Source organism: Rhyacophila brunnea, unplaced genomic scaffold (assembly GCF_057557595.1).
Source record: "Rhyacophila brunnea isolate RB1 unplaced genomic scaffold, BYU_Rbru_1.0 scaffold_13, whole genome shotgun sequence".
NCBI classification, from domain to species: domain Eukaryota; kingdom Metazoa; phylum Arthropoda; class Insecta; order Trichoptera; family Rhyacophilidae; genus Rhyacophila; species Rhyacophila brunnea.
Window position 1 is genome coordinate 23,360,105 of NW_028232785.1, and position 13,366 is coordinate 23,373,470.

Sequence of the window (13,366 nt, forward strand, 5' to 3'; positions counted from 1 at the left end):
AAAAAGTGTGCCAACCCCTGATATATAGGATACATCTTTACCTATATTCATGCCATAGTTTAATGCGTACACAATTTTTGATGGTACGTAAACCTTTCAGAGCCATTCATTGGTCATCGTATTAGATGTTATGCAGCCCATGAGGTATTGACTTAGAGCGCGATGCTCAATCGTCTGTCATAATTACAACAAAATTACAACAAAACACTATCCAGAAAGCCTTTCATAGTTATGATCGAGTTGTCTATGGTCCACCAGATCTGCAATAGCTTCGTTCTGTTTTTCTATTGAAAATAATACCATATATAAAAATTCTCTTTTTCATAATTTAGGTAAATTATTTTGTAATTGTTAAACGATGACAAAAATATGAAAAATATACACAATAAATTCAATAACTATAAATACACAATTAATATTTAATTAAAATGATTAAATGTCTCCGCAATTAGTGAATAATATAAGTTATTTTTTGACCCATGTTTTTCCCGATACGGTAACACTTGCCGTTGAAATGTCAGATTTTGTCATTTACAATTATTACAATATGCCATGATATGAATAATTATATAGAGTGATTAACCCTTTCAAAGCGTCAAGAATACCGCTTTAATACAATAGAGCGCGTCATGATTTCAAGTATTGATAAATCACAATAAATGTCAGTCAAACATGTACAAATACAGTCATCAAAAATATTTTAAGTGTTCAACGGTGATTATGAATAGTCGTAATATTTTTAACGATCTTAAAAATAAACATTTGTGCCCTGATTATGATAAAGAATGACGAACAAGCCGCGTTATACAAAAAGCGTGTGACTTACGTTTCAGTCGCCATTTTGTTGACGTGTCGGCTCCGGACAAGTGCGTCGATGACAGAATTATGTTCAAAACTTCAGAGTTAATGCAACCGTAATCCCAGACCACTTAATAAATTATGAGAAATCCTTTTTTACACCCCACTTGATAATATTAATGGTTTATTTTGATAACATGACAATACACTATTCACTAAACAGAACACATAATCCACATAGTTTCAAATGTTATTAATTTATAAATTTCAACATCGTCTGATATGTAGGTAGGTCATTTTAGTATTTTTGAAACACTTAAATATTTTAATAGTTCACCTTTTCATGGTATTCTCTAAAGCACGGATACACGCATAATGGCACGTTACACTCGGAACACATGTATCTGGAATATTTTTTGGTTTTCGGCTTTTTTTTTGTATTCGCACAAAGATGACAAACTCTGCAAGGATTTATCCGTTTATTTGCGGGAGGAATTATGTCCGGCATATGCTTTGCCATCGCTCTAGCTGATAAGCGCAGTGGATGGTCGACGGGTTGCTGTGCGCGGGATGTGGCTGGAACTTGATATTTTTCAAATATTTGCCTGATTACTTTTAACTGAAAATGAGCTAGACCTGTTTTTTTGCCTGTGATAGTACTAAACAGAATATATGAATTTAATAAAAACAGATCTATGATATGGAAAGCCACCTTTTTGTACCATTTTATTGATTTTCGCATACAACTTAGTGTACTTAACATCATATCAGCTTTATCTACAGATCCCATACATTTATTATATTGGATAACACACGTAGGTTTCAGTATAGGCTCTCCGGTCTGCCTATTGAATTTTCCTGTGGGTGTAAATGAATCATTGTGCAATGTAGTCAACATATGGACTTCGCGCCGGTCGTGCCATTTTATAGCCAATAGCGAGCTACTATTTTTTGACTCCACTTCTCCTTTCTTGAGCTTCCTAAATGTTGGCATATTTCTTCGATTTTTTCGGACTGTTCCGCAAGCATTTGTTTTTTTTTCGTGAAGATGTTTAAATAAGTCTGGGCTTGAATACCAGTTGTCAGTCCACATAGTATGACCTTTACCGAAATATTCGTTCATTAATGTCGTTACCACAGCTCCCGAAATGCCAAGTCCCTGCTCATCGACAATATCTGTTCCTTCCCCGCAATATATTATGAAATCTAATATATAACCAGTCATCACATTGCAAAGAACGAACATTTTTATGCCGAAACGGTGGCGTTTTGAAGGAATGTACTGTTTAAACAGCAATCTACCTTTGAAAACAATTATGCTTTCGTCGATACATAAGTTCTCGTGCGGCATCATTGTTTTTTTGAATATTTCTCGGCAATGGTCGATCAGAATTTTAATTTTATGTAATTTATCTCCAGGAATTTGAGTATGGGATCCGAAAAGTGCAACATCCTCAAAAGCAAAGTATATCTGTCTCTTGGCATTACTTTCCCGAACATTTGGCTGGATAAGAGTGGATCGGTTGACCAATGTTCCTCTATTGTGATGTGACGATTTCTAGTCATCAACATACTTACAGCAAAAAAAATGTACATTTCTGGGACGTCTGTGTTGACCCACTTATGCATTCGTGATTTCGGCGATGGTTCTTGTCTTCTAATGTCTTCTGTATAATAGTTATTTGTTTCGATTACGATTCTGTCCATTATATTTGAATTCAAAAAATGCTCAAAAAATTCTATTTCTTTAGAGCTATCTGATAAATTTGTGTGCGGGCTGACTCCAGAAAAGAAATCATCAAATTCGTGAACAACTGGTATGAAAGGTCCAGTAGTCCACGAAGACAGATCGTCAACATTACGATTTACATTTAAATTAGAGGCGGCGGCAGCAGCACTTTCTGATGGGGCACTGGAAGTATCTGAATCATCGTAGTACTCATTTTCACTCAATTCATAATCTGAATCAGGATCATGAATTGCTTCTCCCATTTCATCGCTCAAATTACCAGGGATATCCATTTTAAAATAATGACAAAATATCGACCACACACAATATGCTATCACAAAATGTTTTTAATTTTTCCGATACAGAAATTTTCAATTGTGTGAAAATGTTTATTTACTTAACATATCTTTTCTTTATAAATGACTGATAATTAAGGTAAATAAACAACTTTTGTCCGTTTTACCTATTAGTATAATCAGAAAATAGTATTTAAAAATGTTAATCAACAATAAAGAAAGAGAAATATTGAATCGCGGACTCTTATATTTAAATTACACCTTGTTCAAATTATTTTCCGAAACTATTAACTCGCGGATAATATACTAGCAGGTAGACGAATGAATGCAATCTCAAAAAGCATTCCTTTTGTAAAATGTTTTGTAAATTCACTTTGATCAATGTAACTTTCTCATATTCTATATAACAGTTTATGCACCAAATAGTTTTTCAATCACTAAAAAACAATATAACATATTATATCGCGAATTCGTATCGCTACAAACGCGTCAGTCAAATATCTTCGGCGCACATGCACTAAGAAGCGATAAGACACTATATACCCGGCAAGTTTGAATTGGCCCGATGACTGATATTTTTTTATCCAAGACACGCTCCCGAAAAATATTTATTTAAATTAGATAGAACAAAAGTTTAGGCTATTCATTGACAGATGTCAAGAGAAGGATGATTTCTGAATAAATTAAATCAATATTAGATTTTTTCGCGCCTGGCCGAAAGCAGTACTAGGCAAACGAAAATCGAAATGACTTTAGTCAGCTGACGCGCGGATGACTTGCGCGTATAGGCTGACTTAAGTCAGTTGCCGCGTTAGAAAGGTTAAAACTAATATTACCATGTTGGTGTGTAGGTAACTAAGTACTTATATATTTTAACTACCTATCTATTGGTTTAATATTACATAAATATCTAAATCCGAATAAGAAAAGTTAATTCATAATTCATTGACACTGACATTTCAATTCGATAATCGGTTTTACTAAATTAAGACATGTACAGAATCAACGAAAGTAAAGGAAAATATGTCGTATTAAATGTCACGGATATTTAATAGTTGTTCAATACCCATATTGAGATCAATTGTTAAATGAATTTGAGTGTATGGGCTGTTTATAGACACGTACATTTATTTTGACAGCAGCTGTCAGTGGTAAATGGTAATACAGAAGGGGGCGAGTTCATAACAAAAGTAGTCTATGGTTAAGGATTCCTTATCTCTATAATCTATAGTTAACAGAAGGATTTCGGCTATTTACCAATTTTACTGTAAGTTTGTGGTAAGTATAAATTGAGCATTACGCCCTTATTGATATGGAGTGGTTTTCAACCAATGAGATTTTATATTGTTATAGTATGTCAATGCAAATGTACGATTTTATTATGCCTCTGGAATCATAGTGAGAGGAAATGGAATTGACATTTTGATTATTGGTCCGTTACAGGAGCGGCAGAAAACGCAAGACGCGTCACAGTCTAGACCCGCCCGTGGAACACCACGTCGGATGGATCATGGACTCAAGGGAACACAGACCCCGAACACACAGCTTAGGGTGAGTTACATTAACCTAAACAACATACATAGTGCATTTTAAATTTCACATTTCTTAATTATATTTAATGGTGTTTTATTTTAGATCTTCGTTGGGTACGTCGCCGTGCGAGTCAGGGGCGAGTTCGTGGGGCTCCACGGGCCGCTCCCTGCCCGCCTTCCAGCACCCCAGCCACAGTCTGCTCAAGGAGAATCACTTCACTCAGCAGCTGTATCACAAATACCACTCGCGCTGTCTCAAAGGTCAGTTATGTCGACATATCGTTTGCTTTTAAAGTCATAAATAGCTGCTTCGAACCCGCATCTGATAAATTCACATGTTATTGTGTAAACATCTTAGCTCAAACCCCCCCATAGATGTTTCTTCTATGCCTAAATGTGTGAAATTGAAGCGAAAAAAAGACCTGTTTCACTGATTTAAGTTAGATACAAGTGACTTGTTCATTTGCAGAGAACTTCACGCTATACTATGACATTTATTTGCCGATTTGTAGGGCATATAAAAAGACAATGTATCACGATTGATTGATAAACCGTTTGTCTATAGCTACACTCGAAAAATAATCATAATGAACATAAAAAAATGACAGCTATTATGTGCGTAAGAGAATTGGAATGGCAACTGAGCGATGTTAATATTTGTGAAGTTTCCTAACTTAACCATGCGTCATGTGTTTGCTTAATAATTTCAAATGTCAAAACAGAAATCACGTATAAGGCATAAGGCTTCAGATGTAGGTGAGGTGCTGGATGTTGACGATGGAGGAGTGAAGAATTGAAGTCCGATGTTTATGTAGATTGGGTGTTTATTGGAAGTATATAATAATAACAATATTACATGATTGAGATATGTGAGAATGTCGAGTGAGTATATCGGAGTGACTTTACGAAGTGAATATTACGAGTGAGTGATTCGTTCCATCGCGATAGCCTTTTATTGAACCTGTCACTATGGAAATGCTTACACTCAGTACCTATCTCAGGTATTTGGTGAGAAAATACATTTTGAAAATAATTAACATCGCTGAGTTTAACAAAGTGCTTACCAAGTAGTAATTCGATTGTGTGAAAAATGTATATGTTACACCGAATGTGCGAAATTAACTATTACATGAAATGGGCAAAATTTTGGCTAATTCATGTAATAGTCAAGCCTGTTGCCTTGTTCATGAATTAGGTAAATTTTCTGCTGAGTACATGAATTCGCCAGGGTATGGAATTCTTGAACTGTCAACATGACAGAAGAAAAAGTAAATTTAATACGGATGGTTTTATTAGTTATAAATTGGACACAATATAATATTATTATTATTAGGTTAGGTTAGGTTTTGTAATTCTGAATTAAATTATTCAACTGAATGTCCATTTTGAGGTTAGCTACAAGTGTCAACAAACTATCACAAACATTCAATCGACCATTGCACGTTTGATACCCAAGCACGAATCAAATCGCGAAAATACTTTTCAATAAAATTCTTCCGTTATCATATTATAGTTCTAGATTTTTTTTGCGCATAGTGAATGGATATGAACGTCATTGTAGTTATTGATTGGTATATTTTTATATTATAATCAATGACATTTGACACATTTGTTTAGTTTGATTAGTTGCAAAAAACACCACCGGAGCGCGATCATCTATTTTGACCATAGATAATATATGTACATTTTGACCAATGCATGAGCATTTGATACATTTAGTTTAGTTGCAAAAAATACCACCGTAGCGCCGCTACTATCTAATTTGTCCAATACATGAACTAGGCAGAAAAATTACTGCCGAATTCACGCACTCTTCAGATATTTTGTCTAATTCACGAATAAGGCAACGGGCTTGCATTTTTCATGATTTAGGCAAAATTTTGCCCATTTCATGTAATATTCAATTTCGCACATTCGGCGTAACATATACAAAGAAATTGCACATACTAATAAATAATTAAATGAATAACATTAATTTGAAAGCGATTCGTATGTCATGGATTCTGCTGACACTGTTCTCATGGAACCATCAAGAGCCACTAGACTCCTTATATTTATAGTCTAAATTCTTTGGTTATTAATATAGGCTCAACTTTGCTCAGAAGTAAATGTGTTAATTTTAAATAATTTGTTGTGTTTTTTGCAGAGCGCAAGAGGCTAGGCATCGGCCAATCGCAGGAGATGAACACCCTCTTCCGTTTCTGGTCCTTCTTCCTCAGAGACAACTTTAACAAGACCATGTACACCGAATTCAAGTTAGTTGACATCCGTTTTTTCGTATTACTTCTTTACTTCTATGGTGTACGATCAATGTATTAACACTAAGTAGAGAGATTACGGTCAATATTGAATAAAAATCAACAAATGTCGATCGCAAAATTAAAAGTATATAACTTTTCAACGACTCCAATATATTTCAATCAAATTTTAACCAATTGACGCCACTTGTTCTTGGTAAAAATGGTTAATTTAGGTATCTCTTGTAACCTTACAAATTTACATAAGGCGTATAAATTGAGGTGATTCAATTCCTTCAACCTTTTTTCAAATAATTTACTACAAAATTCAATATGGTTTTTCTTCCACTTTTATCTCCTTTTAAATCTGTCTTCAATAGGTTAAATGTCTATTGTTTACCGAATACATTTATTATTGCAATATAATTAAAAAATTTCAAAACAAGCCGATTCATGGAAAGAATGTCATTTACGACCGTGTCCGTTAGAAACATCTAACGTTGTCAGACCAGACTTTTTGAATATATCAATATTAATTTGGTGTGGCATTGCAGAATACTGGCGCTGGAGGACGCATCCGAAGGCTACCGCTACGGTCTGGAGTGCCTCTTCCGCTTCTTCTCCTACGGTCTGGAGAAGAAATTCCGGCCGCACCTCTACGCTGACTTCCAGACGGAGACTATCAATGACTTCGAGAAAGGTAAAAGTTTGTAATTGTAGCTGCAAGCAAAGATGTTGAAAAGATAGAGCCTAATCTCATATAATACCTTATCAAAGCAGACGTTTAAATTTAAAATTCAGCTATAAATACTTGTGGAAAGAAACTCCCTCGTCAATTATGTAGGCAGCCAAAAGCAATACATCGAGCATTATTTATAATATGAATAATCACGTAAAACACCGAGGAATGTGTAAGTAGGTTTAGTAAACAAAGCTTCAAAACAGAGTGTGCCGCCAATTTGTTTTCGGGGCTGCCAATAGAAGAAGAAAAATAACGACCTTATTACCAACACAACCACACAAAAAATCGTAATTCGAAAATAGAATTGCCTTCAAAATTCCCAAAACGGAATATTATGACATTATTTAGGTCAAATTTCCTGCATATTTTTGTAAGAAAAATGCTACAAGAGATAGACAGGTGGAGAGAGCTGTTAGAGGAAACCAGCATCCACTCCAGGTTATCACATTCCTGATTTAGGCCGATTTTGACTTGTACATAGTCTATGACCGGTTTCCTGTATATTTGAGTAAGTTAATTGAGATAAATTTTAATTAACAGTAATAATAAGTTTTGAATTGTACCAAATGGTTAATTGGATAGATTTGATACATGATTTCGTCTTAACATATTATCAATGACAGTTTGCGTAATGGATTTATTTCTTGTTTCCAGGGCAATTGTACGGCTTGGAGAAATTCTGGGCATTCCAGAAGTACTACAAGCACGCCGAGAGTCTTCAGGTGGAAGACAGGCTCCGGGACCACCTTCACAAGTTCAAGACCATCGAAGACTTCCGCGTCGTCGAGGTGAGATGCATTTCAATCGTTTCAGTGGACGCAATTGTCTGTCTGCCAGAATGGGTTTCAGGCAGATTTGACTAGCTCAACTTGATATGATATGTAGATTTGAAATACTGTATCGTAATAGATTTTTGGGTTTCCACCGTGCGTACTTCTTCCTTCTTGCCTCAACGTTTCGGGCTCGTTGCAGAGGCCATTATCAAGAGGTGATATGTGTTATGATGAAGTGTAGTGTAGGTGTATGAATGCAAACGTCGCTCTAAGAATGCCAAAAGGAATCTGATTAGCTAAGAGCAAACGTTGCTCAGAGTAATGTGTCAATCGTTACGACCAGAGATACCGGATCGAATATTGGATCTTGCTGTCAGTGCCGGAAGCCATGACGTTTTTAACTGTAAACCATCATCCCTATTAATATTTTCAAGGTTTCTATGGATTTCGATGGCCTCCTTTACCAATCGTGCAAAATGTCCTTTATTCCGACCCAGTATCTTGTTTTCGAAGTCAAATTTGTGTCCTGTATCCATCGAGTACTCAGCAATTGCTGACATCGTGTAGTGTTTAAGTCGGTATGCCCTCTCGTGTTCAATCACACGCTTTATACCGTTTTGAGAAGTTTGGTCTATATACTTTTTCAGGTATCTGCGACAGCTTAACTGACAACTAACACACCTGCCGAGTCCAAAGGCTGCGAGTCCTCTGCCGGTCTTAACATGTTCCGAACCTATTAACGCCTTCTTCCTTTCGCACACAGATATTATGTGATGATATTATGTAAATTACTCTAGTTTTGACAAAACAAAAGATCTGGCTTTTTCGAAAAATAACTTCAAAGAGTGATAGAAAGCGCCGGCCGCCACTGCTATCAAAAAGTTATAACTGAAGTGACTACATATAATAATATGTCTATTATAATAGTATATTTTGTGCATAGCCACAGCTGAATGAACTGCTGGGCAGGGCGCGCGAGGGATCGGGACAACCGCTGGCCCGGAGGACTCCCTGTGGACCCTCCAGAACGAGGAGTGTCTCCGAATCCGACCAGGTCATGACCGCCAACCAAGCAGATTCCAGGTGACTTGATTTTAATTATCTAACCCTTTACAAACATGCTGTGCATGACACTCTTATCTTGTCTTATTTAAGCCGTTTCCGAAGGAGGTACTTACAGATTTATGTAAAATTGAGAAATCAAAGGGTGAAAAACCATTTTGCATTGTAGATCCATTTGTCGCAAACTTTCTGGGTATTTTGGACGGTCGGGAGTCAACTTGATTGTTGAATGGCGCACCCGGAGGACGCTGGCTCAGGATAGGAGGAGATGGAGAAGGCTAGCCTCCACCCAGCATTGTTAAGCCACCGATGATTATTTCAACAAAAGTTAGTTGTATAACAGTTGTCAATCAACAATTGATTTGACCGTAAATTATCTAACGCGTTTTCGCAGATTGCTCGGCACCTCTTGGAGTGGAGCAGTCGTCCGAGGGATGGGCGGCATGGCAAACTCATCGCGGGTTCGCGCCGGCTCATTCGGCTCGGGACTTAGACCGCCGGGGAAGGTTCCTCGGAGAGACCACGAGCAAGGTAAACTAAACTAATCTAAAAATAATGCTTCTTTAAATTTATTACGTACAGTGATATCCTATCTAATTTCAGTGGAATCTGGATTATGACAAGCATAATTGATGAGTTAAAAATGTATGTACGGGTGTAATAAATAATGTAATGTAATGTATCAACGGGTTGCCATCAAAAACTAAACTGCGTTTCCAAATATATAATTGTATAAAAATTACAATCTGCCAACGGTGGTATTGGTTTTCTGCTGTAAACGTTTGGTTTGAAACTTAGATGTAATTAAAGTATAAAAGAATCCGTGTCGCTCGGCAGTCTTTTTGCGCCATTCCAGGTCATGCCAGCAACCCGTAGCTCCGTCACATACACTCTGCAGATTGTATTTAACGCTCTAATAGGGCTGCTCAGTTCGCTTTCTTATCTCCTTAAGTCATAGTACATCCAGTATTTGTCGCAAACATCTGTTCTTGAAGTTCAGTACATATACGGTTGCTTTGAGCCTTCGTAAGGTGCCATGGTTCGCTAACGTAAAGCGGCACTGTCAGAATGTAAGCGTCAAATAGACAGTATTTGATTATAACCGAGTGATGATGCAGTCCTATTTGATAACTTAATTAAGGAAACACGAGGAAAACCAACGTTTTGTGCAAGAACACCATTTCCTGGTTAAGATTGACTCCTGGTGCGACATATAACTCGACGAGGAGTGTCTGGAACTCATTTATCTATATACTAATAATTGAAGTTTTATCATTCCTAATTGTTGGTGAATATTTTTTTCTAGGAGCTACAAGACTTACTAATGCCCAGCTAACTAAACCTGAAATTGGAAACCCACCTCAAAACAAGGACGCGAAACAAAGCCAAACATCTTCGACCGCTGGCAAAATCAGTCAAACATCGACCAACGCAAAAGACAATCAAGCATCGAGCAATATAAAACAGGGACAGACAGTTAAAGACACGACGAAACAAGACCAAGCGTCCAAGAAGGCGCCGAAAGAACAGAAAACCAAGTCAAACACGAAAGAGAACAAAGACATCGGTCAAAATGCGAACAGTAAGAATGTGCAGTCGAAGGAGGCGTCAAAACCTCTGGTCAGCGGCGCTAGGGTGTCTGGGAAGGACAGCTCCAGAGTAAACTCTGCGCCCAAGGAAGCGAAGGAACCGTCAACGGGAAAGAGCAAAGAGCTGGGAAAGGAGGGTGCCAAAACCAAGGACAAGAGGAAAGTGGACGATACGGCCATCCCTGGTAAATGAGAGACGCCGCGCCATATTGTAGATATATAGGTGAGATTGAAACATATTCAAAGAACCCTCAGTTGGCGTAGATATTAGTTTGTAGACATTATAGATAATCGATAAATTAGTGGTCATGAGCATCCGTCCGGACTGTGAAAGATAGCCCACTCGGTCCAATTTTTTACTATGATTTCTCCAATGACATTAATATGGACGAATCATCTGGAAAAGAAAATGACACTCACTTTATTGTCGGGTCTGCCGAATGGCATAATCTGTTCTAACGCCATTACAATAAAGGTGATATTGCTATAAATTCCTGATGCTTTTTGTTGGGTCTGCCGAATGGTTCGGTTCGAACGGGTTCGCTCAAATGAACATTGACATTAGAAACACTGCTCTAACGCCATTACAATAAAGATCATATTGCTATAAATTCCCGATGCGTGATATCGCATTATGGAAATTGCGACGTCTACCTATACATGCGAATTTACTTGCTAGCTACTGTATTGAGTGCGTCGTCCATTAATAATGTCATTGGATTTCTCTAATAAGTATGTTTTAGAGTGCATTCTAAATTATGTATATAAAATCAAAGATGTTGAGAAACTTCTTTTATGAAACTGAGAATGTGGTTATTAAGGCTAATGATTAAATTAACTGCATGTACGCATTGCAAACTCATTTGTGGCAAGCCAACATTAGTTATGCTCGGAGATTGTTTGCTAGGGTGCACTCAAATTGAGTAGGGGGCCTACATGCAATGGGGGCACGTCACTGTGAACCCTAGACCAGATGTACGCTAAAGGAACGTTTAGATACCAACACTGAATCTATTCCGTTAGGTTACATCTAAATTTCGCCCTTTAGGATTGACCTGGTGGTTTTTATAATGTGTTATTTACGTATTTTACTTGGACATGAATTTGATCTCAATACTATACAGCCATCTATTACAATTTTCCGGAGATGACTGTTTAGGATCGTAACTGGTGGGCCCTTATTCCTTCTTTCGAAATATGCTATTGTTTTGCGGACGTTCCTATAAATTCCTAATTTTTTTCTTTTATTGTCTTGCAGAATTGGACAGCTGTACATTAATTATCTAGAAGGTAATATGCTTATAACACCGGCTTTGCTTCATCGTGACGGGATATTTGGTGACCGGGACATCGATCGGATCATCGTAGCTGAATGTGATATAAACAGAAACCAACTCGGGGCGGAACGATTAGTATGAAAGAGCAACGGTCGGTTCATAATTAGTTACCGAATGGACCTGGCTTGAAATCAACTGAATTATGGCATCGTGCTAAATAACAACCGAAGAGCGTACTCGGCGGAGCTACGAGACGCTAGCATCTCCTCGGAAGAAGTGAGAAATATTTTCCAACGTTTCCGTAGACGGTGATATAGTATGTCTTCGCAACGCACCCCGGTTCCAAGTAAATTAGTGAATTTTTTTTCGACCACTGTTCACTTTCTTTTCGAAACTGACCCGGTGCCAAATATCCTGTCGATTGAAGCAACGTCAAAGATGGCAGCCTGTTGTGAAATGGACACGTTTACGTCAATGCTGTGACAATAAAGTTTGTTTGTTTTTTTATAAATATATTTAAAATGAAAGAAGTGACCAATTTTGGATGTTTGGACGGTTATAATAAAATATTATGTTCAGTTTCAAATTACGAATTTTACAAACGCTTACGAGTGGAAATCCGTTTTTAAAATAGACTCCTGACGTGAAATTATCGATGGACATGTATAATTTGACAGTGCTATGTACTACTAAATATATTATGTTGTTATATAATACATATATATGCATATATACATATATATATAGTTTTAACACGCAAATGTAATTATTATATATCTATGTGAAAATCTGTTGTTAATATTAATATGTAAGTTTTTAAAAGATTTAACTTTAAAAAAAATGGTAGTTAGGTAGTTATTATGCATTTTCTGTTGTACGTGTGGGTTTTTTTTTTTTTTTTTTGGTTTCTTTAGTGTTTAAAAAGTAATAATTCGTTCCTAGGATTTGAGAAAAAAAATGCTACGGAGCATCATATGGGAGGCCTTCATCTTGCAATATAGCAGACAACTAGCGGTGACGACTATTAGAAGAGAAAAAAAAAATATATATAGCTTTGGAATCAAAATAATATAATTGAAATCGGCTTGAAAAATTTAATTAAAATAAATCTTCACTGACATCTGTGAGATTCTTTTTGTAAGTATATTTATTTCGGTGTGTCCCAGCTAATTTTTCTTTATGAAGGGTATTTTTATAGACTTGGGGAAAGTATATATCTGTATAAAATGTGAATCCAATACAAAGTCTCTGTATACCTTTATTGTAAATTCGTCAGTATTGAACACGACTACGTATTTAGCAAACGTCACAGATGACAGGCGCAGAAATTT

The 13,366-nt window shown here is 36.7% G+C and overlaps 1 protein-coding gene across 2 annotated transcripts in view; it reads left to right on the plus strand.

Moving 5' to 3' along the window:
* The window catches only part of larp (La related protein), a 56,874-nt gene extending 43,816 nt beyond the window's left edge, over positions 1–13,058 (plus strand). The window contains exons 18-26 of one of the 2 annotated variants that reach the window (XM_085940590.1): positions 4,267–4,374; positions 4,459–4,616; positions 6,502–6,610; positions 7,147–7,292; positions 7,989–8,122; positions 9,051–9,190; positions 9,564–9,700; positions 10,476–10,981; positions 12,017–13,058. In XM_085940590.1, the coding sequence (XP_085796716.1) occupies positions 4,267–4,374; positions 4,459–4,616; positions 6,502–6,610; positions 7,147–7,292; positions 7,989–8,122; positions 9,051–9,190; positions 9,564–9,700; positions 10,476–10,951 (1,408 nt within the window). In that variant the 3' untranslated portion in view covers positions 10,952–10,981; positions 12,017–13,058. The remainder of the gene's footprint in view (positions 1–4,266; positions 4,375–4,458; positions 4,617–6,501; positions 6,611–7,146; positions 7,293–7,988; positions 8,123–9,050; positions 9,191–9,563; positions 9,701–10,475; positions 10,982–12,016) is intronic. The other variant, XM_085940591.1, reaches the window with a different exon arrangement.
* The last annotated feature ends 308 nt before the right edge of the window (positions 13,059–13,366 follow it).